The sequence below is a fragment of the Prionailurus viverrinus genome, chromosome C2 (genome assembly GCF_022837055.1).
Source record: "Prionailurus viverrinus isolate Anna chromosome C2, UM_Priviv_1.0, whole genome shotgun sequence".
Classification (NCBI taxonomy): Eukaryota; Metazoa; Chordata; class Mammalia; order Carnivora; family Felidae; genus Prionailurus; species Prionailurus viverrinus.
Window position 1 is genome coordinate 45,345,702 of NC_062569.1, and position 24,199 is coordinate 45,369,900.

The window sequence follows — 24,199 nt, forward strand, 5'->3', positions numbered from 1 at the left end:
CCTAGTTTTGCCTCCACAGATCCCCCCCGTGTAGTAAATGTGATTTTCTTGGTAACAAGAGCTATAGTTTTCATCCATTTACCAAACACGTTGTAAGCACCTTCTTTTTGCTAAGGGCACTGTTTCTCACCTTTATTGGAAGAATAACCTAGAAGAGAAGTTACTTTAGCAATTCCTTAAGCGTGTCTGGTATTTTTGCTGTAAACATCTTTGCCACAAGCATTGTTGTCATGTAACTAATTGTCCAGAAGGCAATTTTTCTATAAAAGCCCAAATAACTGGTTTCATTCCTCCATTGATGAATCAACTGCCTCTGGCAGTTAATGTATTGAAACTACTTATCAGTTTCATTTCATTTCTCCATTGACAAAGTTCTCCTATAAATCTTAGCCCTCATAATGGTCCGTACAGGGCAAGTAGATGAAATAGTGAGTCGTAACAAGTACATGTATTGACTTAACAGAAAGTATGGTGATAAAACTTACAGGAAATGTGAAATGAGCATAAAGCCAGAAGACATCCTATGTTAGAAAGTGATAGCCTATCACGATGATGACAGAGCTCATTTACAGTGCATCACAACATTAGCATTTCTTTAACATTTCCCATATAACTTTGGAAGGTCGGTCGATGAACATGTGACAATATGCCAAGAACAGACAACAGCACAAAGGCTTTCAGAACACAACACAAAGCTCCATTACAAACATGTAATCCTAGTATTGGGAAGCTGATACATTTCTTAATAAAGGAAGAAATTTTAGCAAAAAAAAAAAAAAAAGAAAAAAAAAAGAAAAAGCACAATGCCAAATGAGGAGACTAATCAACAAGCAAAAAGTGTTAATACTATGAATGAAAGACTTGGGGACAAGCGTTTAGGTATAATCCACCAAGTAAAATCAGTTATTTGCACAGTATTGCCATGAATCTACACACATTTTAAGGGTATTCAATTATTTTGTATTCCACAATGAAGTCTTCTTAATTTTGTTATTTTTCATGTTTCATTATGTCCTTTTTTTTTTAATTTTTTTTTTTAACGTTTATTTATTTTTGAGACAGAGAGAGACAGAGCATGAATGGGGGAGGGGCAGAGAGAGAGGGAGACACAGAATCTGAAACAGGCTCCAGGCTCTGAGCCATCAGCCCAGAGCCTGACGCGGGGCTCAAACTCACGGACCGCAAGATCGTGACCTGAGCTGAAGTCGGACGCTTAACCGACTGAGCCACCCAGGCGCCCCCATTATGTCCTTTTTAATGAATGTCCCGCTTTAATTTTTTGTCATTTTTGTTTCTTATGGCAAAATTGCCTAATGGCCAGTTAGTTATGCAGTGAAAATGTGGCAGAAACACTTGTGGCAGAAACGTCTATGGCCATGCTGTGTATGGTGAAACTTTCTAGAACCTTCCTTGCCTGCCAGAACTCTATCCTGGATAAAAACCCAATACCACATCGCACCTAAAAAATCGAAACAACTCTAAAGCCATCCCTTCCACGAGGTGCTACTCTAATGCCATTGGGCTGCTAAGTTCAGGCAGTCTTTAGTCCTCATCAGGCATTTGGGGCTAATATTCCGAATTCCTTGGAGACTTCAGGGTCAGGACCGAGGGAGTGGATCACCCTGGCTCAAACCCAGGACTCTGGACATCAGCCCTGGCCAAGCCTCTTCTTCTGATTCTGTAAAGCAGGAGAAATACTCTTCTTCCACGGTGCTGGCACCTAAAAGAACATCTCCAAGGGAGAGACCTGCAACACCAATGGCAGTCCATGGTTCAAGGAAGTGAGTTTGGACGCCAGTTCTATCTAATATGGACCTGTATCATGACCTTGGGCAAATGGCTGTTTCTTCGTGTGGAAATAGCGAAAGCTCCAAGCCCAACGTAGCTGTGAAGTTTCATGTGCCTGCACGTGGTAGGCACCCACTAAATAAACATTATTCAACGGGGAAAAGAAAGCCGAATATTCATTTTTGGAAAATATTTATTAAAAAACTAAAGTGAATGTGGCAAAAAAACAACAACAACCACCCAACACATACCTTTAAATAGCAAGCATATGACACTGGTTATAAAGCTTTTCCAACTCTACTGATCTGGTCTTTCCCACCAGCTACAGTCAAGGATGGCCTCTGAGGGAAGCCACGTGTAAACAGGTCATCTGTACTAGTGATGAGCAAAACCTAGTTAGGTGAGAACTATCAATGGCCATACCATTCGCTTTCCTAGGCAATCCACCCCAAACACAAGACAGTGACCAAATCTCAGGAGTGTGCTCATGGGGATCTGCAGTTCTGGTTTTAATTTGGGAGCGGCAGCTCGGGGGTGAGGAGGGAATGAAGCCATAGAAAGACAAACGGTATCAGTAGAGGGCAGTCGTAAAGCACCTTTAAAATCTGGACCCTTTCCACAATTTAACTCAGTAATTCTCAAACTTTATTGTCGAATAGAATCACTTGACGAGACTGTTAAATGCACAGGCTCCACGAATCTGCATGTTTAAGATGAGTACTACGGGGGGCTCTGTGCATATTGGTTAGCCATCAGCCATCCAGTTTGAGAAAGACTAAAACAATTCCTACTCCCTAAAAACAAGATAAAGGTTAAGGTTAAGGAATCTATCGACAGTCACTGTGCTTTTGTCAACTTGGCGAGGCCAATAGAGAGAGTCAGACAGGAAGGAGCCTCTAATTCCTAACGTACTGGCCTACAGGAGCCCTGAGCAACCCGTCAAGTGCTGTTCAGGAAGTAAGTACAATTTCATAAGAAAGTTGATTTCAGATCACAGAACCGACTCCAAATGACTAATAGGCCAACCCCATTCGTTCCTGTGTAGTGAACTTTGTTGGGCCAGTGCCAGATGGGAAGCTGCTGTTCAAACAGAACATGGGGGGTAACTGTGGGTCTTGACTTGTGAAGACACAGTGAATAAAACATCTATAAAAACCTTTATTAACCACAGAGCACTGCGCCCAAATAACCTCGGTGCCTCATGGACAACATGTAGAAATGGTCACGTTGATTCCAAGGTTGCCATTATCTGCAAACAGATGCGCTATGGCTGTGTCAAAAACAAGGCAGTCGCTGTTCATGATGGCCGCGGCCACCCCGTCGTGGATGGACCGGGGCGTGGCCTCCCAGGTCAGTCTCCGCCGGTTCCCGTTCAACTCCAGTCTGTAGGCAAAGTTCTCGGCTTGCTTGCGGGTGCCAATGAGCAGCACGATGGCGAAGAACTGCTGGTGGCCCTCGTACTTCTCTTGTTTCTCCAGCACCAGCATGAAGTGATGGCCAAAGCACGACTGCATCATCACCCAGTCGACAGCCCCCGGCAGGTTAATGTCTGTGGCTAGAAAGACGATGTCTTCTCCCTGGAGGGTGGTAATGCTTTTGTGGGCGTGCATGAGATGGGACATCACGGCTTCCAAGGACCCCTGCCACTTGCAGGAAGCACCGGGACAAGGGCAGGAGTAGGGACGGTATTCACAGATGTCTTCGTGTTCTGGCTTCTCCGTGTGGTGCAGGGTCAGGGAACAGCCCGTGGTGGCATACTGCAAGGACAGAAAGATGAACACGTTGAGCCATCGCGCCTTCTCAAAACTCCTACTGGTGCAAACCTCTAAGACGATTCACTCACTTAGGTTTCCGGGGCTTAAACTGAATTCTTATCTCAACTACTTTCGCTTGAGAGGAGTTAAGACCACAAGTCTCAGTTTGTATTCATCCTCAGTCTTGCCATACATAAAACTGGGAACGTCCACCGCCAGGAAGGGACGGCGGGCCACGTCCTCACTCCCACATTGTTGAAAACGTGAGAACTGAAGTGCTCCTTACTATTAACATCTCAAACGGCATTGCTGAGCCAGCCCTAGGAAACCTGGCCTTCCCCGTATTTTCTGTGAAACCTAAAGAATTTTTGAGAACTTCAAATTGCTTAGGTGTACGGCTGGGCAAGGAACAGGTTACCTCCAGACTAGTTTTCACCCAGATACAATTATGAAAACAGTTTAATTCCTCTTGGTTGTCCCCTGCCCCTTCTTCCTAGCTCAAGCTGGTGACTGAGAGGCCGGCTGCGGGCCGGCTGCCCCCGCAGTTCCCTGCTCTTGCCTGCGGGAGTGAGCAATCAGGGCGGAAGGGGGCTGAAGGCCCCCCACATCGCTGGAACTATGACCTCACTCTCCTCACCTTTTACCCATCCCCAGTCCCAAGGGGCTCCACATACACTTTTTGGGTGACGGGAAATCATACCCAAGAGCTACTGTACCAGCTCGGGAACCTGCCGGCCAGGTGGGTTCCAGCCAGTGGAGGTTAAAATGAGGAGGGCCCAGACCACTTCCTCAGGTTCCAGGGCAGGCACTTGTCCCAGACGAGCTTTCTGATAGTCAGTCTGTCCCTCAAATGCTGCCTTAATAGGGTAGGAACAAAACCTTTTTCTCCCTTGCACTTGGGATGACAGTCCTGATGAATAAACCACACCTATCTTGGGAAAAGACCACATGGCAAAGAACCAGACTTCTCCCAACCCTCCCAAGAATGACACTGTTAACTCCTAGATACCAGATGGGGCACCAGCCCACAGGTAGACACTTCCCCAGAGAGCTGTGCTGGTGTGTTGTAACGAATTGGGAAACCTGAGTCACCGTTCTGGGTGAAACTAGAAGCCGGCCGCATCCCCCTCAAGCTCGTGGTGGCAGGTACATCGGCAGCGTGACCCCGCTTGGATTCCCCCAGCCCGCTACCGAGACATAAAGACAGCGAAGGTGGGCAGGGCCAGGCCATGTGTCTAAGATGCCGTGCCCATTTGCTAACAAAACAAAGCCCCATGTCTGTTGGGATGGTCGCTACACTGCCCAGGGGTAAACCCCTTATAAACTTGAAGTCGGTCAAATCCTAATCTCCGCAGATGAATCTGTCACTAGCAACAAGCAGGCACTGGGGACCTTCTCCACACAGGACCCTAAACTGGACTCACTGAGAGGAGGGCGAGAAGGCAGTCTCCATTCTTAGGGAGAGGCGTCTCCCCTCGTGAGGAAGTGGGTGGCTTAAAGAAAGAAATGCAGCTGGTTTCTCCCCTACACCTAAAGTGGATTATAATAACCTTCAAGAGAACTTGGCAGAAATGTTTTCATTATTTACTTTGCCCATAGGGAATGCTTATTCATCTTTTTAAACCATGGTCTAATTTTAAAAGCATGGGTATAAAAAAACTTTATAATCAGAAGGAGAAACAAACTTATTTATCCATATGTATTTCTACTTTGTGTTCTTCACAGTTTAAGGCCCCTAAAAAAACAAAATCCCTACTAACTGTGTTTTAAATCTAGGGTGTGGTTAGGAATACAGAGCCTTCTGGTGTTTTTCTGTGAGTGATGGGTAAGGCATTTCTGCCCAGCTTAAAAACACACATTACCCACAATAAAAATAGCAAGAATTAGTCCAGATTCTCTGGCAGATTCTCTGGCTGAAACAAGTCCCCAATCCTTGGATCTGAAGAAGTTTCGGAATGGGCCATTTATCGCAGCTGCCCACGAATCATTCCTAGAACGAGATGAACTCTGGCAAAGAGTGTAGGGAAGGATACCACCTGTATCCCTGACCCGAAGCCCCAAACCACTCCGTGTTCACGAACTCAGATGTACAACAAATATTTATCGTCTAGCAATCATTTTAGAACTTTTTCTTGTGTGGCTCAGGTAGGAATTTTTACATTCTGAATTATTTGGTTTGCCTTACAAACCACTCACCACTCTTCCTTCAGCCCAATATAGAGAACAGGGAACCTCCCCCAAGCTACACAAATAGAAAAGGCGCTACTTAGCATTCGTGTGGACAACGACCTTACAAAAAAATATCTTGCTACAGCCTCTATTAACTTAAATAAGTATATTTTTAAAGTGTTAGGTGCTTACTCTGCTTTTTCTAAACAGGCTGAACTTTAAAGGCAATCTATTCCTTCTCTTTTCCATCATGGGCGAGGGCGTGTCTTCATGACCACTGGTGCCACTTTTATGACGACTGGATAAGAGATGATCTCTAAAAAGAAAAGATCTAAACTTTAAATATGCGTGCACTCACACGCACACAGACGCATGCGCTCTTGTGCTACACTGCATACTTGTTGCGGCATTGTTCTGGAATAGGGGCTCGCATCCGGGGATCAGAGGGAGGGTTCACAGTCTGAATTCCCTGACGCTGTAGGCTCTGTAGGTGCCTCTGAGCAGCAAACCCAAATTGTACCGGCCCCTCGCTTGTGTCTTCCTGACCAGCTCCGAGGGTTCCTAAGGGCTGCCAACCTCTGTCCTGGAGCACACAGAGGGAATCTGCTGCAGATCCCGCCCTCCTGGGGTTTCCGGTCGAGAGGGGCCATGCCATGCAACAACAAATAACTCAAGACTATCAGAAGTACAGACAACTATGCAAACAAAGATTGGTGGGGCGGTGGGGGGAGGGGGTGGTGGTGGTGGTGACAGTCGATTTCAAAGTGGGGATGGGCTGAGGAGGAGATTGGGAAAGCTTTACTGTAGGCAAAGTGGACTATGGCTGGAACAGCTCCAACCGGTTCTAGCATTGGGGGAGCGGAGCAAACAGTGGGGATAAAACCTCAATGAGAAGGCAGGTCCAGATACCCTCGGGGACTTTACTGGCAATTTAGTTTGTTTTCTGGGTTCCTGTACAGTAGCACTCCAGGTTTTCCCCGCTATCTGAACGTACAGTGTTTCTACAAAACTCTTTGTGAGACAAAATGGCATAAAGCAAAGAAGCAATTGCCATTAACTTAGATGAAAAACTTTTCCAGCATTCCTAGTGCCAAGAAATAACCTCTCTTGGGCTTCTCTGATACCTTAGGACGCATCTTGATAACAGACGCACAAAACCAATTGAGATAAAGCACAGATGCTCACAGATGCAGTTCAAAGCTATGGAGTCCTGATGCTGAGTGTAGGTCCCAGGGAAGAAGCTAGGTGAGGCCACTCCTGCTGCTCAGGATGTGCACTGCCCAAGAAATGCTGAACGCTATTTTCCCTTTCCACCTTCTTTCGTAGATGTGTAAATCCTCTTCGGATTTCTTTTGGTTAGCAAAAACAGGTCTTTTGTAAAAGCAAAATGATGTCAAATGGACTTTGAAAAAGTGGGGGATACCTGTACTGATATTTTAGACCAGATCATCCTTCATGGTGGGGGCTGTGCTGTGCACTGTAGGATGTTTAGCAGCATCCCTGGCCTCTACCCACTCGATGCCAGTAGCAATCCTCCCCCATTGTGACACCCAGGAATGTCACAGGCATGGCCAAATGTCTGGGGAAGGGCAAAATGGCCTGGGGTTGATTCTGATGAATGACAAAACCTAGCTGGGCAGCCACAATGCCAGTTGTGAGAAGGGGCCCACACCAGTAAGCAGGTCAGGCTGGTCTTTCCCCACCCAACGGGCACTACCCAGGACAGCTCGGGAACGCCAGCTGCCAGTGACGAGACACACAAGGAGAACCTGGTGGTTTGCAGATCCTGGAGGTAGGCCAGGGTGCTAGTTCTACCCGCTCTACAGACTGACTGACTCATCATGGCCACATGGCCATTTCTGACCACACTCGGGGCACAGCCCTGCATTCCCGTGCTCCTCCTCGAGTGCTCTTTCAAGGTACGGGATATAATTCTGGAGTCAAAGAACCAATGTTCTCAGTAAAAGAAACAAAGAACTTACATCTGCCTTAACCTCCAGTCCCCAACCCGCCCCCCCAACCCCCAAACCCAGGGTCTGCAGACACACTGCTTCTGGAAGCAGGCAGGTCCTAATACTAACTTCTTCCTTGGATTGCAAGGAGAAAAAACAGCCCTTCATGACAACGCTTCTCCCTAAGGAATGAAGAGCAGAGCAGCACGTCACGAATAAGTAACCAGTAAGGAGGCCCTCCCGTCTTCTCTGGTACCTGGCAAGAAAGTCCTGAGGTTTCACTTTTCACACCCTGGCTGGGGCTTGCCCCACCAAACAGTAAGGATCCAGAGGACGCCAGCTTTCCTTGAGATCCCCAGTTCTTGTTGCACACTCTCGTTCCTGAGACAGAGCGCCGGGGCTGCCTGTGTGTCCTGGGGACACGTCCACACCTATAAACGAGATTTCTCCACAGGGCCACAGCTGCTCACGGTCCCCCAGGGGGTGGGGTGAGGTGAAGTGGGAATTCCCTTTAAGCAAACCTCTTTTGGGAGCGAGGGCGCAGGGATACACTCGCACACGGAAGCCCCAAACTAAAGCAGAATGTAGGGAGGGGGAAGATGACCCGGCAGAATGAGAAACAAATGCTGACATAACATTTCTGACTGCTCTTTAGAAACTTTTCAGGTTGAGGTGGCTCAAAAGTCTTGTGCAAACGTGTTCTGCCGTGAGAGGCGACGTGTCACCTGGTGCCTCATTTTTAAGTCTTTGCAGAAAGCAGGAAATAGTGCCATTTTTTTCCCTGGGCATGGGGTTTGAAGGGTGTATTTAAGTTGGAGTTTAGGTAGGGTTTTTCCTTTTCTGGCAGAGGAACCCATTCACACGCAAATCTGATGAGATACGCCAGAAAACAAACACTAGACACCTGTTATTTACCTAATAAACGCAGTCACATTGTATTTGTTTATGGATTGAGCACATAAACAGAATAACCCTGCTTAGCCAGAGTGCTAGTCAAGGTCATGGATCCTGTGACTGGTTTAGAACAGGTTACTTAATCTATTTCATTAAATGTGAGTCCCTGCAATTCAAGAACAATTTCCTGAGCTCCAACAACCAACAAGTTAGTAGAATGGAGGCACCCTGAGCTCCGGCAGAAGCATGTCCCTGCTCAGGGACTGCGGGGTCACCGCCCTGCCCCTGCCCACTTACACCTCCTAGGAAACTGAAGTTTATTAGCAAACCATCTGCCTGCGCCTCAAAGGAGAGTGTCTCAGGAAAAACAAAGCACAATCAATATTTTGTGGTTGACGCTCGTAAACGTTTGAATTAAATCCAAGAAACGACCTCGTCGTCTTAGAGTAAGCAGAAGCAAAGTGCGCTCTTCTGTCCATCTAATAAACTGTAATGATCACACAGACGGCTAAATGCAACGTAGGACCCCAGACCGGGAAACCAGCACTGCCCCAAAGGGCATTACTGGGGCAGCAACTTGAATATGAACCGTGGATTAGACAATAGTATCTACTGCAGGTCACATTTCTTGATTTTGATAACGGGACCATAATTATATAAGAAGACCTCCTTGGTTTTAGGAGAAACAGTGCAGTATTTGGGGGAAAGGGGCAAGATGTCTGCAAATTATATTAAAACGGCTAAATAACTGTATGTATGAAGTAAGAACACACAAAATGAAAACGCAAATGGGGCAAAAAGGAAACAACTGCTGAGTCTGGATAAAGGGCATATGGGACTATTTTTGTACTATTATTACAATCGTTGTGGAAATTTGAAATCATATAAAAATAAAAACGTGTTACAGAATTCAGGGACTGAGTTAGCATATTTATCCTCCATGGGGCAGAGATTCTTTCTGCAGGGTTGGTTGAATGAATTAAATTTTATCATACTAGGGTGTTGTTTGTTTTTTTTTTTTTCCAAAGAATATATACTTTTAACTGCATACCTACCGGTAAAAGCAACTAAGTTACTTAATTTTTCTTTTTTATTTACTAGAAGCTCTCGGGAGTCATTTTAGTGAACCAATAAATTTTTACAATGAAGACATCAGTTGTTATAATAACCAACACTTCTTTGCCCTCTCTGCCCCTCATGGAAGACAAAGCTTTCTCCATTGCTCCTCTGATCCTTTAAAAGTTGTTGGCCCTGGGGGCGCCTGGGTGGCTCAGTCGGTTAAGCCTCCGACTTCGGCTCAGGTCACGATCTCGCGGCCCGTGAGTTCGAGCCCCGCATCGGGCTCTGGGCTGATGGCTCAGAGCCTGGAGTCTGCTTCCGATTCTGTGTCTCCCTCTCTCTCTGGCCCTCCCCTGTTCATGCTCTGTCTCTCTCTGTCTCAAAAATAAATAAACGTTAAAAAAAAATTAAAAACAAAACAAAACAAAAAACGTCCAACTGAAAGTTTGAGGTAATTAGGATGGTTACCTTTAAAAAAAAAAAAAAAAAGTTGTTGGCCCTGGACTACAGTCTCATTGTTATCCTAACTAGCCACTGCAGGTTCATTATCCACCACGCTTAGTGGTCCAAGGAAAATTACTTGATTCCAGACATGTCAGAAAGAGGCTCCAGGACGAAGCTACCCATGCCCCCTTTTTCTTACACAGGTAAACCTCTTTTACTCCCGGGGAGGTGAACTCACATATGGAATCTGGGTTATACCAGTTCAGGTGGAAGGATGATCTCTTGGCGGTATAACTTACTATGTATGATCAGCAGATAATTAGGGGACTATTGGTAGAGGTCTTTCTCTTCTTGACATTCTTTCCCCCTGCCCCTCAACATTCTTAAGACTTGTTTGAATGAAAGGGGTGCCTGGGTGGCTCAGTTGGTTAAGCTCCCGGCTTGGGCTCAGGTCATGATCTCTTGGTTCGTGGGTTCAAGCCTGGCATCGGGCTCTGTGCTGACAGTTCAGAGCCTGTAGCCTGCTTTGGATTCTGTGTCTCCCTCTCTCTCTCTGCCTCTCCCCTACTCATGCTCTGTCTCTCTCTCTCAAAAAAAAACATTTAAAAAAAATCAAAGAATTAAAAAAAAACTTGTTTGAATGGCAGTTGTAGTTAAACCTCATATAGAACCAAAGCATGGTGAAATTACATTTTAACTGGCAGTTAAACTTAGATGTCACCACTTTTTCTTAATGTTTATTTATTTTGAGAGAGAGAGAAAGTACAAGCAGGGTAGGGGCGGAGAGAGAGGGAGAGAGTGAGTCCCAAGGAGGCTTCACATCATCAGTGCAGAACCCACTGCAGAGCTCAATCTCAGGCATCGTGAGATCAGGACCTGAGCCAAAATCAAGACCCTGATGCTCAACCAACTGAGCTGTGCAGGTGGCCCCAGATTTTACCACTTAAAAAAAACTTTTTTTAAGAGACACAAACAGAGTACAAGCAGGGGAGGGGCAGAGAAAGAGGGAGACACAGAATCCCAAGCAGGCACCAGGCTCTGAGCTGTCAGCACAGACCCTGACGTGGGGCTCGAACTCATGAACCACGAGATCATGACCTAAGCCAGATGCTTAACTGACTGAGTCACCCAGGTGCCCCAATTTTACCACTTTCTAAAAGGACTTCTAGCAAGTTGAACTAGCTCCTTCATGACTAAAAGTCTGTTACTCTGCCCTCAAAATATCAGTGGATGATCACAGGTTATTTTCTAGTTAATTTATGGGTCTATTTATTTTGTTCATTGATTTACTGATTTGCCTACTTCCTGCCCACCTGACATTTGTTGGTAAATGAATAGACATTAGGTTTATCTGCAGATGATTGTTCTCCACCGTATTAATTTTACTTTAATTAAAAGTCTTACTATGGAACTTAGAATTAAAAAAAAAATCAATATATCTTGAGATCAAGAAGGAAAAATGTCTTTATTAGACTTCGGTCACTATGGGTTTTGTTATTTTTCATAAAGGCATTTCACATATTTTATTTACATAAACTATTCGGGGTGGGGGTGTTTGAAGCTTTTCTGAAATTGTACATAGATGGGGAAACGATACGGTTGTCATTCGAGTGGCTCTATATCCCTCTTGTTTAAAATGAGTTTATTGGGGTGCCTGCGTGGCTCAGTCAGTTAAGCGGCCAACTTTGGCTCAGGTCACGATCTCACAGTCGTTGAGTTCGAGCCCTGCATTGGGCTCTGTGCTGAAAGCTCAGAGCCTGGAGCCTGCTTGGGATTCTGTGTCTCTGCCCCTCTCCCTCTCCTTCTCTCTCCCCCTTGCCTCTCAAAAATAAATAAACATTAAAAAAAAGGGGGGGGGGTTACAACCACCAGTTAGAGTTCAGTTACCTTGCGTTCCGTGTAGCACAAATTGAGCCTACCATGTCACCTCTGCGTGGATCTACAAAACCGTCGACCACTCATCCGCAGACTCTCATTAAGGTTAGACTTGGGCAACAGGAGAAAGTGAACTCTCTTCTTGTGCCTCAGTCACGATGCTCAACCTGCATCTGTCTAGCCACCATCCTCTAAGAACCTTAGTGGATCTGTACTAACCCAGAGGGCGGATTCCTTACCTCCACTGTGAGGCAGCGCAAAGAAAGAATCCTCAGCCAAAGGTTCCGTAACGGTTCCATGGATACCGATTATTATGAGAAGACGGTATCACTCAGGGCCAGCACCGTCAAATGGTGGCGAGATTAAGAAAACACGGACATCTAACTTCATGAGCTTTCTGCTGGAGAAGGCAATGCTAATTAAAGTTGTGGGCTCTGGGGCGCCTGAGTGGCTCAGTCGGTTAAGCGGCCGACTTCGGCTCAGGTCATGATCTCGCGGTCCGTGAATTCGAGCCCCGCATCGGGCTCTGTGCTGACAGCTCAGAGCCTGGAGCCTGTTTCCGATTCTGTGTTTCCCTCTCTCTCTGGCCCTCCCCCGTTCATGCTCTGTCTCTCTCTGTCTCAAAAATAAATAAACATTAAAATAATAATAATAATAATAATAATAATAATAATAATAAAATAAAGTCGTGGGCTCAAGAGTTCCTCTGTTTGCCTGAGAGAACACTGACAAACCCCACGGTGCAGACGGCTTTTTTACGACAGGTGTCCTGGGGGCAGACTGGAGCGATGTTAGCCCAGTCATCTGAGAACATCCTGCCGTTGGGGAGGGGAGCGCATCTGGCTGTACAAAGCCTCCTTGGGCTGGCAGGGGGTTATTTTTAATCTCAGAAACTTTAAACAAAAGTTGACGTTTGACCAAACACGCTTCTCATCTGACCACGCCAGACCAGAGTCAGCAGGCAACGACACAGTCTCCCAGAGAAGCAGTTTTGTGAGGTGCCTTCAGAGCGTGGGTTCAAGCAAACAAAAGCACCTCAGGGTCAGAGCCGGAATTAAAGGCTTTCTGCCACCCTACCAGTGCCTCGCCCGCTCTTTGTCACTATGCTCTTACCCCTCCAAGCCAGGCTCCCACCTGCATAATCACACTAACCGCTCCGACCCGCCTCCAACAGGGCTGCATCCCTCTGCAGTCTTTATTTCTCAACTAAAGGAATCGCATTCACCGGAAGACTTAAGTGGTAGGTCTGCCCGATCTAGCAACTAAAAACACAAGATGCCCAGGATGTCCCAGGCGACATTTGGGTTATACTTGCACCAAAAGAAAATTACCTGAAATTGCACCAAATATTGTTGATCTGAAATTCAAATTTAAGTGGGCACCTTGTAGTTTACCTGGCAACCTTAAGAAGAGGGCCCTCCTGATACCGGGGTCATCCCTCCAGAAGCCATTATGTGAATTTGGAACGGGAGGGGGGATCGTTGTTCCTCAGGGAGGGGTGAAGCGGATAGCAGGAAAGGCAGGAGGCTGAGGGGGAAAAGACACTGTGTGTGTAATTACAAGGCCCGTCCTGGAGTTTCTGTTCCCTGAACTTACAAACCGTAGGACTTTGGGCAAATCTCTTAGGCAGGATACTAACTGTGTCCTGTTTCCTTTACAAAGTGATGAGGAGGAGATAACATGAGATAATATGCCTCGTTCAGACAAGGTAAACCACACTCTGTACAAGCAGCTCTGCTGGCCTCCCTACGTAACCCCATCAGGACCTTCCATCCCTTCCTCCTTTGTGGGTAGATAGCTGCTTATCCCATATAATGCGGCTCTGTCCCCCAACACTGCTGAGAGGTCTCCAGACTCCTCTGCTCCTGCTGCTTGAGGAGGGCTCTGCGAGCACATCTGTCTCCTCTGTTAGACTCGTAGCTTCAGAAGGAGGGGGTTGCGGGGGAGGCAAGGACTGGCTGGTCAGACGGTTTGTAGGAGGGAGAGGCTGCAGGAGATTCCCAGGTACGGGGAGATATGAAAGTTAGTCGGTAATCAGGAAGAGCCAGCTCTGGCCCAAGGTTCCATCAGGGAGAAAAAGCAGGCAGTAGTGTTAAAAAAAAAAAAAAAAAAAAAAAAAGCCAAAAGGATAACACCCATTGTAGGTGATGCTGGAAAGAAATGGACACTCAATTGTGAAGGATTCCAAGTGAGAAAGCAGTTTGGCTCTGCTATCAAAAGCTTTTTGATTTCTACACATACCCTTTGGCCCTACCATCCAACTTCTAGGAAGTTACCGTTAGGAAATAATTACTTTCCTATGCACAAGAACTGCTCTAGCAGTACTTAAAAAAATTTTTTTTAACCGTAAAAAATGGAATGATTTAAATGACCGCAAATGGGAGCTTGCTTAAACATCTCTGGTACTATCAGAATACTATGCAGCCATTAAACATGAACTTAAAGACTATTTACCAATGTTGAAAAGCAGTCACGATGTGTTAGATGAAAAAATATGTTATGACATTGTGTGTGCTTTATCTTACCTGCTTTTCTTTGAGTGAAAAACCCCACTGATGTCGATGTAAGTTTGTAAGGACAAATGCAAAAATGGTACAGTGGTTATTTCTAGGTGGGAGGATTATAAGAGATTTTAACTGCATATACATATTATATATAAACATATATTTTAACTATATATTATATTTTGAGAGAGAGTGCAAGTGGAGGAGGGGCAGAGAGTGAGGGAGAGAGGGAAACTTAAGCCCGTTCCATGCCCAGGTCAGAGCCTAATGTGGGGATCAAACTCACAACCTTGAGATTATGACCTGAGCTGAAATCAAGGCAGATTCTTAACTGACTGAGCCACCCAGGCGCCCCTAATTTTATATTTTTATATGTTCTACATTTTAAAATAATGATCATAACTTTTAAAAACATACTTTATAATGTGTAAAATAAAATATACATGTTAAAAAACATTGCCTAATCTAACCAGGCTTTCTCCTCTGAAACCATTATAGAAATGAAAAACATGAGGCCTTGTCACTGAAAAACCGATGCCAGGGCCAGAGTAACTCAGCTGGATGAAAACCTACATGATAAGGAGGAGGGAAGAGAAACTCAGTAGGAGAGTATGTGGGAGAAAAGAGGTTCTTTTTTTTCTTTTTAAAGTTTATGCCTGGACTTGACCTCACACACTGACCATTTGTTTTCTGCTAGCTTCTAACCGTGCTGTGGTTCTTCAGTGCTGGGGCTGTGCTAGGCGCTTTGCATGAATTATTACCATGTTTGATGCTCACAACAACCCAGTGTGCACCCTATTTTACCAAGGGGCTGCTGAGATTTGGAGAAGTCACCAAACCCCTCATGTGGGGATGCAGTGGGGATCTGGACTAGGAGGTTCGAGAAGGGCCTCCTTCAAAACTACTAGCAGAGGGGCGCCTGGGTGGCTCAGTCGGTTAAGCGTCGGACTTTAGCTCAGGTCATGATCTCACAGCTCATGAGTTTGAGCCCCGCGTCAGACTCTGCTGACAGCTCAGAGCCTGGAGCCTGCTTCGGATTCTGTGCCTCCCTCTCTCTTTCTCTGCCCCTTCTCCACTCGCACTGTCTCTGTTTCTCAAAACTAAATTAAAAAAAAAAAAAAAAAACTACTAGAGGAGAAGGCAGCCTGGGGATAGGAGTAACCCAAAGATACTACTTTTGTCCATTCGAAGTTTTAAAATAGGGCCCAGGCCCACACATTTAACACAGGTATATCTTTCATCCGTCTACAGTGTCTGTGGCTAAACACTGGGAAGGGGTGATCTTTTATCTCACAGACACCATATAGTCTAAAAATCACTACAGAAAACCTTTACCCAACTGGAGATGAGACCAACAGTTTCCCAATGTTTAAGAAAAGCTAATGGAGCTAGATGAGGACCTGGGTTAAAAGTGATGAAATTCTGCTAGAGAATTTTCACTATCTCTAGTAAGCCTTAGAAAGCACATTCTCAGGTTTAACATAAAGATATATTTAATCAGGAAAACTTTTTAGCTTTCTTATTTTCCTCTTCAGGATGTGCAGAGCAGAGTCATATTCTGATGCCCCATGTATGATCCCACCCTGCACAACTCGCCAGTAATACACCATGTATTGCACCGGGCGTTCGCTTTAGCAAACGTGTACCTACTGTGTGTCCCTTTCAAGGAGTGAGGACCTTATGAGTTTGCGTGAAAAATGCCATCGTTCACAAATTTTGTCTGCACGAGTCTGGCTCTTACATTTTATAAGGTCTTACTGTAGTCATACGCATGCGGTATTTTGTAGGAGCTTCCAAAAAAAGGGCTCTAACACAGAACAGGAGGATCTAATCCAATCTCAGGTTAGGCATTTTACAGACCAGACCTGCCGTACCTTTCAGTTCTCCTCCCTTCTGGTTGTCCCAAATGTCAACTTTAAGTCACAGTGATTTACTCCTAGTTCTAGAAGGTGGTGACCTGTGAAAAAAATGCCTGCCAACTATGTGTAGAATCAGCATAAACTTTAGGGCTCCTACCCAGCATTCTAGTGCTTCAGTTCTTTTTTTTTTTCTTCCTTTTTTAATTTTTAAAATTTTTAAATTTTTAGTTTATTTATTTAACATGAAATTTATTGTCAAATTGGTTTCCATACAACACCCAGTGCTCATCCCAACAGGTGCCCTCCTCAATGCCCATCACCCACTTTCCCTTCCCTCCCACCCCCATCAACCTTCAGTTTCTTCTCCGTTTTTAAGAGTCTCTTATGGTTTGCCTCCCTCCCTCTCTGTAACTTTTTTTCCCTTCCCCTCCCCCATGGTCTTCTGTTAAGTTTCTCAGGATCCACATAAGAGTGAAAACATATGGTATCTGTCTTTCTCTGTATGACTTATTTCACTTAGCATAACACTCTCCAGTTCCATCCATGTTGTTACAAAGGGCCATATTTCATTCTTTCTTTTTGCCAAGTAGTATTCCACTGTATATATAAACCACAACTTCTTTATCCATTATCCATTATCAGTTGGTGGACATTTAGGCTCTTTCCAGAATTTGGCTATTGTTGAAAGTGCTGCTATAAACATTGGGGTACAAGTGCCCCTATGTATGAGAGAGAGCAAGAGACAGAGAGTGGGGAAGGGGCAGAGAGAGAGAGAGACACAGAATCCGAAGCAGGCTCCAGGCTCTGAGCTGTCAGCACAGAGCCCAACGCGGGGCTCGAACTCACAGACCGTGAGATCATGACCTGAGCTGAAGTCAGACGCTTAACTGACTGAGCCACCCAGGCGCCCCTCTAATGCTTCTGTTCTTAATTTTACACTCAAAAATTCTGTCAATTTGGTTCCTGAAAATCTGGAGCCTCACCGTAGATGTACGTGGACTCTGGTGCTTGCCTGCACACGCTTTCAAGAGTAAACCTAGGCAACTTCGGTCAGTAGTGAAGACCACAGGGGAAATAGCCAAAGTAAATGGTCTTTGTCTTAGAGGAGTTTTCAAGATGAAGAAAAGACCTTTGAAATGGTTTTGGCAAAGTGGCTTATCCTCTCAGACTTCTGGGCAACTGATCATCCATCACCCAGCAACCGCCTTGATCCCACCCACCTTCCATTTGATCTGGTGAAGCAAAAGACTTAGCAATTCTAGTCACATCTCGGAGCAACCTACCAGCTTGGTGTTATCTCCATTCTTGTTAACTGATGAACAGACAAGCTTAGGGAAGTATGTGACTGGACCAAGGTCATACAAAGCCAGGATGAGAACCCAGTTCTGTCTTTTGCCTAGTACTCTTTTCCCTAGATTGTGAAATTTTAGGGGGAAAAACATTTTCCCTAATGGTATAATGATTTAATAATGGTAAAATGATTTAGTCCAACTCTTTCTCTTAAAGACACTCAGGTCCAAAGACATAAACTGACCCGTTCAAAGTCAAATGTCTAGTCACTGGGACAACAGTTCAGGCTCCCCAGGGGGCCAGGAGAGACTATTCTCTTGGCAAAACATAGATGAAAATAAGCTATAAAACCACCTACAGTTGGGACCGCTCAGAATTCCAAAGTTCATGGAGAGTAAGAGTTAAAGGCAAACTTCCAGGCTCAGCGAATGCTTTCTAAAAGGGAACCAGACCAGAGGTTGCAAGCTGGCAGCTGGAATTTGGTCTGCAGACAGGGGTGGTTTGGCTTGCACGTTCTGGCCTTCAATATGAATTTGGCCAATGTTAAAAAAAAAAAAATTGAGATACTTCACATTTTAAAAAAAAATGCAGATTTCTGGCTTTTCTTGAAAAAAAAATCCAAAGGTCTGGCAGGCTGCATCCACACTCTCACCCCTGCCGATCAGCCAGGGCTGAGCAGAAAGTGTCTCGACTGCTCCCTGAGGTCTCCTGAACCCTTGGCCACGGGTCAGACACCTCTCTCCCTCACTTCACCTGTCCCCGCTGCCTTGTAGGTTTGTCCACACTGAGGGGCTTTTAACTTTCTATTTTCAGGAACAAAAGCAACACTGTCACAACCCAACTGCAAGGGAAGACTTGTCTGACTGAGGCTTTCCAGTTCAGTGATTATCTGGAGACACGCTGTTAGAAACTTTTAGAGAAAACAAAGAAAAAAATGGAGAGAAAATGCTTCAGAGTGTAAGTGGGCTGGAGTGGTTTAGCATTCCCCACCTTTGTGGAGAGAAATACTTGGCTGATATTCAGATAACATACACTGTTGAGTGGGGGTACAAATGTGTCAACCTTCACTTCTCCCCCTACACCCACGCTCCACTGAGAGCTGGTGGGTTTGAGATATGGGAAGAGGATGTCAAAACTTCTCAGGCATAGAGCAAGCCATAGAATGGACTAAAAACAGCACAAGTGCAAGAGAGCCCTACTTTGATAGAGATCCTTTTCTTAAAAGGAGACCTGAGGGGCGCCTGGGTGGCGCAGTCGGTTAAGCGTCCGACTTCAGCCAGGTCACGATCTCGCGATCCGTGAGTTCGAGCCCCGCGTCAGGCTCTGGGCTGATGGCTCGGAGCCTGGAGTCTGTTTCCGATTCTGTGTCTCCCTCTCTCTCTGCCCCTCCCCCGTTCATGCTCTGTCTCTCTCTGTCCCAAAATAAATAAACATTGGAAAAAAAATTAAAAAAAAAAAAAAAAGGAGACCTGAGGGGCGCCTGGGTGGTGCAGTCGGTTGAGCGTCCGACTTCAGCCAGGTCACGATCTCGCGGTCCGGGAGTTCGAGCCCCGCGTCGGGCTCTGGGCTGATGGCTCGGAGCCTGGAGCCTGTTTCCGATTCTGTGTCTCCCTCTCTCTCTGCCCCTCGCCCGTTCATGCTCTGTCTCTCTCTGTCCCAAAAATAAATAAATGTTGGAAAAAAAAAAAAATTAAAAAAAAAAAAAAAAAGGAGACCTGAGCTAATAATGCATGTGGTTCCCTCTGTCAAAGGTGCTGGCAACACTTTAGCCTTTAATTAAGTGGCCCCATACCTATGTAAGGAAGCTATTTGGCAACAAATCCATTTGTGAGCCAACTGAAGCATGAGAAGTTCAGAGCTGTGATGAAATACCCCCAAATGTTAGATCTGTGGGCTATTTCCCCTGACTTGCCCATCCCACATGTCCTACAAAATTCCTACCAGTGAATTCCATAGCGAACATGTATGTTGTCTCTTTGGGGTGTTCCCATCAGAGGCCCATCTGGTAAACTTATCCGATCAGATGGTTTTGTTTGTTCCTGGTGGGTGCCAACCTTAAGTTATAGTCTGGGGCCTTGGAATAAAAGGCAAAAATCCCTACGTAGCACAAAGGATGTGTGCCTTTGGGATGCAGGTTCATGAACAGGCCTACTGATCTTGACAAGTCACTTAACCCTAACCTCTCTATAGACATTTGTTTCTTTACCTGAAAAAAAGAAAGAAAAACTAATAAATGACCCTTGAAAGATAGCTGGGACATAGGCACCCAATAACCATTCCACATAGCCTTCCTTCTTGTCATGGTATTCTAGAAGCTACAGGTCCTTGGAAGTCAAGCAGTTCAATCCCTTTATTTACAGATGAGGAAATCAAGGCCCCAAGAGGTGGTCTCTCAGGCAAACAATGGCAGCGCCCAGCTACACTTGAGACCTGGGCTCTGGTATATCATCCAACATTGTTTTTCTCACATGAGCCAGCCCATAAGAGAAGTTCTGAGAGCAGGTAGGGGCAGTGACAAGGCAGTCCCTATGATTTCCAGGAGTAAGCGCAAGCCAAGGGCTCGCTACACAGACCCCTCTTGCTGAAGTCTGACATAGGTCTGATCACTCCCTATTGCTCTCAACCCTCAACTGACCTATCTTTGGTGCTTGCTGTATAATATCCAAGTTTGGTTTATCTAAACTAATTGGCTGAGCTGTCCTGTCAATAGTTTGCATTACTGGTCAAAGTTGAGGCATGCATTCTCCAGCTTTATGAATCTCTCACACAAGAGTAACTCCAAGATCACTTTCTAAACTTGGTGCCTGGTCTGTAGGGGAATGGTTGACCCTGTTTAGTTTCAGCTTGCAACGTGATGGCTTTCCTTAAATGCATTCAATAGAATAGGGACTTGGAAAACCACTGACATGTCTAGAAACACTGAGTACCCCTGATTCCCAAGAGAACTGTTCTTCAAGAAGGGCTTCACTAGCATATTACACATTAGGAACAAAAAACATGCTTCAATAGGAACCAGAATCCTAGGTCCTGAAAGTGAAACTTCACACTTTATATAGCATAACTGCTTCCTTCCCTTCTTCTTGGGAGCAACACAATGCTCTTATGAGGTTGCTTTTTAAAAATAAGTTATGGAATACTGACTGAAACCAAATGTCCCTCTGTGAACTGTAATTCACCTAAAGCCATTTTTTCTGTAAGCCACTGAACGTTTGGGACAAAGCGAAGAGCTGAAAAGGTAGCTCCTCCGAAATCCTATGGGACACCCCCTGCAGTCCCCACGATATATCTCAAACATCAAATACCCACTCTTATGTCAACTATCACCAAATCTTTTCTTGACCACAAGGCTTCCATCTTCTTCATCACCCTAAAAAAATTATAGAAACATCCAAACTTCATGAGAAACAACTACTGGGCTGGATGAATTAGTCAACATTATATGAGAGGTGGTTGAAAGCAGAGTAATTTATTAAGGTTAACTGAAAACCCATAGCCCAAACACGGATTCAAACCTGTATTTGAATATGCTATTTTAAACTTGATTTGTGGCAGGGCACAGACCAAATTAAATCACTCATTTTACTGACTTCAGTCCCAAGCTTCAATTCTCTGGTGGATTATTTTTAATTTAAAAATAAGCTCTTGCCCTATAAAAATAAGCAGCACCAAGGAGAAATGCAAGACAGCTTAGATGGCCCAAGAGACAGAACAGTTACTTTAAAAAAAAAAAAAAAGACTATTAATGACATGATTTCCATTTCTAAGTTTAGAAAACGAACTTTATGGTCCAGCTCTAGATGATCATGAGGTACTATAGACAGGTATGTCTCAGAAACTGCTCCTGAAGATTTTTAATTACTAGATGTAAGTAAACAGATGCTATATAATATGTCCACACAATGAAAAACTAGGCAGCCATTTAAAATACAATGAGGTAGAGCTAGGTTTCAGACATAGAAAAAATACGCATAATAATACGACTTTACAACAGCAATTTGCACAAGTTATTTCTGGAGAAGAATTTATGTCTGTGTGTGTTTAGGAAGCTTCTTGACACACGCTGACATCCAGGATTCTATATTCAGCTGTGAAAGTGTAAACGTGGCTACACAATTCCATAAAGATAACACAGTAAGCCTAACAGTGGTGGGAAAGGGGGTGAGAGGTCTTGGTTTTTCATGTGACTTTTCTTCAGTGGTTTGCATTTTTTTTGCAAGAGCATTGCTAACTTTTTAAACTAAATAAATAAAGTCATGGGCTTGGGAGAACTGTAACAGCTCCTATGTGCCCTTCCTGATAAATTCCTGGTCAACTCTTGTTTTCACCCCACTTAGTACAAACACACATCTCCCTAGTCCTTGGAAGGCTAGGAGAGGGAAAGGCGTGGTTCGCAGGGTTTTCGTGTTGCTGGAGGAAAACAGGCTGTAGGCGCCCTTTTTTTAGCTACACTCCCGAGGGCTCCCACGTGTCAGGCGTGCGCAGAGGGCAGGCGCGGGGTGCAGGGGGAATCCAGTACCGATCCTTACAAGCGGAGCGCTGGTAAAGGGTGCGTTTAGCTCGCTTATTTCTTCCCTCCCCAACACCCCCCGCCCCCCCGCCCGCCCGCCAGCTTCCTGGTCCAAGTTTTACTTGTCCAGTCTAACCCTACCGAGCACACCAAGCACAGAGTCTACAGAGTTCGCAGGCACCTGGAGGGGAGAGCTGTGATGCGTTCTAAAAAACGATCGCGTGCCAATTATTCCGGGGTCAGCACTCGGGCAACTGTCAGCTCAGAGTTACTCCCAAAGTGGACAGGTGGGCGTGGGGGAGGGTGGACAAGTGTAAACATTTCTTTTTTTAAAATAAGAGAGATGCCACCTGCCTCTCAGCTCATACGAGTGGGCTGGAGGACACAGGAGTTCTGGGAGGTCGCCAGGCGGAGGTGCGCGGGTGGCACCTGGGCTTACCTTGCAGGGAAACAGGACTGCCGAGGCCACCTTCTCCATAGCCAGGTTCCTGATGCTGGGCGTCAGGGCGCCCCTGCACGTCGGGCAGCAGCTCAACTTCTGGCGGCATTGGTTACACACCAGGTGCCCGGCCTGGCACTGCAGGATGGGGGGCAGGACATAGTCAAAGCAGACCGGGCACTCGAAGAGCGAGGTCAGCTCGTGGTGCTGCGGGGACACCGGGCCAGCCCCGCCACCGCCGCCGGGGCCCGAGATCACCGCCGCCGCGGCGGGCACCGCGGACGAGCCGGGGCCCGCAGCCGAGATGGTGGCGGCGGCCGGGGGCGCAGCCGGGGACGGAGCGTGCTGAGGCTGCGGCGGCGGCTGCTTGCTGCAGGGTTTGTTAGCGCTGGGGCCGGTGGAGGACGGGCGGCTCATCGCGCTCCGAACCAACCATGGAACTGCGGGCGCCTGCCTGCCGCGGGGCCGCCGGGGTCAAGGCGGTGCGCGCCCCGCGGGCGGCAGGCTCCGAGGCAACGCCACCGCGCCCAGCCCGGAACCGAGCAGCAGAAACGGCCGGCTCCTGCAGGAGAGGGACTAGACTGCGCCGACGATCTCCGCGGCCCCCGGCGTTCCAAACAGTCTTCCGCGCCCCCAGACTCCTCCTCCGGCGGCGTCGCGGGCCGCGAACCCGAGCGGTGCGCAGAACCCCGGCCCACCAGCTTCTGGAGCGGCAGCTGACGCAAGCCCCGGGGGCGCGCGCGGACGTGACGCCTGGACACGTGTGCGGCCGCTCAGGCGCGCGGGGACTGGCAGAGCCACCCTGCGCTGGGGCGCCGGCTCCGCCCGAGTCCAGCTGGCAGCGCGGGGGGCCGCCTAGCGAGGGCCTCTCCTGCCCAGGCTGCGGGCCGGCCCGCGCCAGTGAGCATGCCCGGCTCGCCGCGGCCGCGCGGGGTCTGCCTTCCGGGTTGGGGAGGGGGCCGCCCTTTGGCAAGGCGTCGCTGAAGTCCTGTGGCCACACCCCGGGGAGCCACGCCGGCGCTTCCCGGGCGCAAACCAGAAGGACAACTTCGGGCGGGCGGGGGCTAGGGTGGTGGGCGGGGCGGGACGCGCGCCCCTGCCCAGGTCGGAAAAAACCGAGAGGTTTCTCTTTCCCCGGGTTGAGTCACCCGCGCGAGAGGGGAGGCGGGTGGCGCCGGCGGGCGGGCCGAGTCTGGAACGCTGGGTCAGCTTTGGGCGGGAGTAGGGCAGGGGGCTCCGGCTGGGTCTGCAACGGGCCCAGGACCTGGTGCTGGGCTGTTAAAGGTGGGTTTGGACCACTCCTTAGTCCTGCGTCCCAGGGTGGGAAGGAGGTAAGCTCTTTTAATTTACCAGCGGACCTGGCGACGTTGAATTGAGAGCCACTGACTTGCATAGCAGGCCAGGGATGGAGATCATGGACTGCGTTGGCGAAAAGGAGAGTTCAAGATCACTGGAAGTGCCAGAAATGTGGGTTGGGTCTTGAGGCCTCAGGAAGACTAGGTGACCCTCCAGTACAACGCGGTGCATCCTCATCTTTGAAATCCCCCGGAAGTCCAACGCAAGTTGTAGGCGCTGACTCCGCACACCCCGCGAAGCCCTAGAGAGGTGATGATACTCCAGAGTGAACCACATGTTAATTTAATGTATGCTGTATGCGCCGCGTGG

At 47.0% G+C, this 24,199-nt stretch overlaps 2 protein-coding genes across 5 annotated transcripts in view; one reads left to right on the plus strand and one right to left on the minus strand.

Moving 5' to 3' along the window:
- MED12L (mediator complex subunit 12L) overlaps positions 1 to 24,199 on the plus strand; it is a 699,797-nt gene that overhangs the window by 34,400 nt on the left and 641,198 nt on the right. The window lies entirely within an intron of this gene.
- Positions 2,927 to 23,221, minus strand: SIAH2 (siah E3 ubiquitin protein ligase 2). The gene is made up of 2 exons (XM_047875206.1): positions 22,535 to 23,221; positions 2,927 to 3,545 (listed from the first exon to the last, which is right to left on the minus strand). The coding sequence occupies exons 1-2, from the start codon at positions 22,949 to 22,951 to the stop codon at positions 2,988 to 2,990; spliced, it is 975 nt and encodes a 324-aa protein (XP_047731162.1). The 5' UTR covers positions 22,952 to 23,221; the 3' UTR covers positions 2,927 to 2,987.

Excerpts from the sequence above, each read along its gene's own strand:
- SIAH2 (XM_047875206.1), bottom strand. The coding sequence starts at position 22,951 with ATGAGCCGCCCGTCCTCCACCGGCCCCAGCGCTAACAAACCCTGCAGC. Across the intron at positions 3,546-22,534 it reads CAGTCCTGTTTCCCTGCAAG|TATGCCACCACGGGCTGTTC; the intron begins GTAAGCCCAGGT and ends CTGTCCTTGCAG.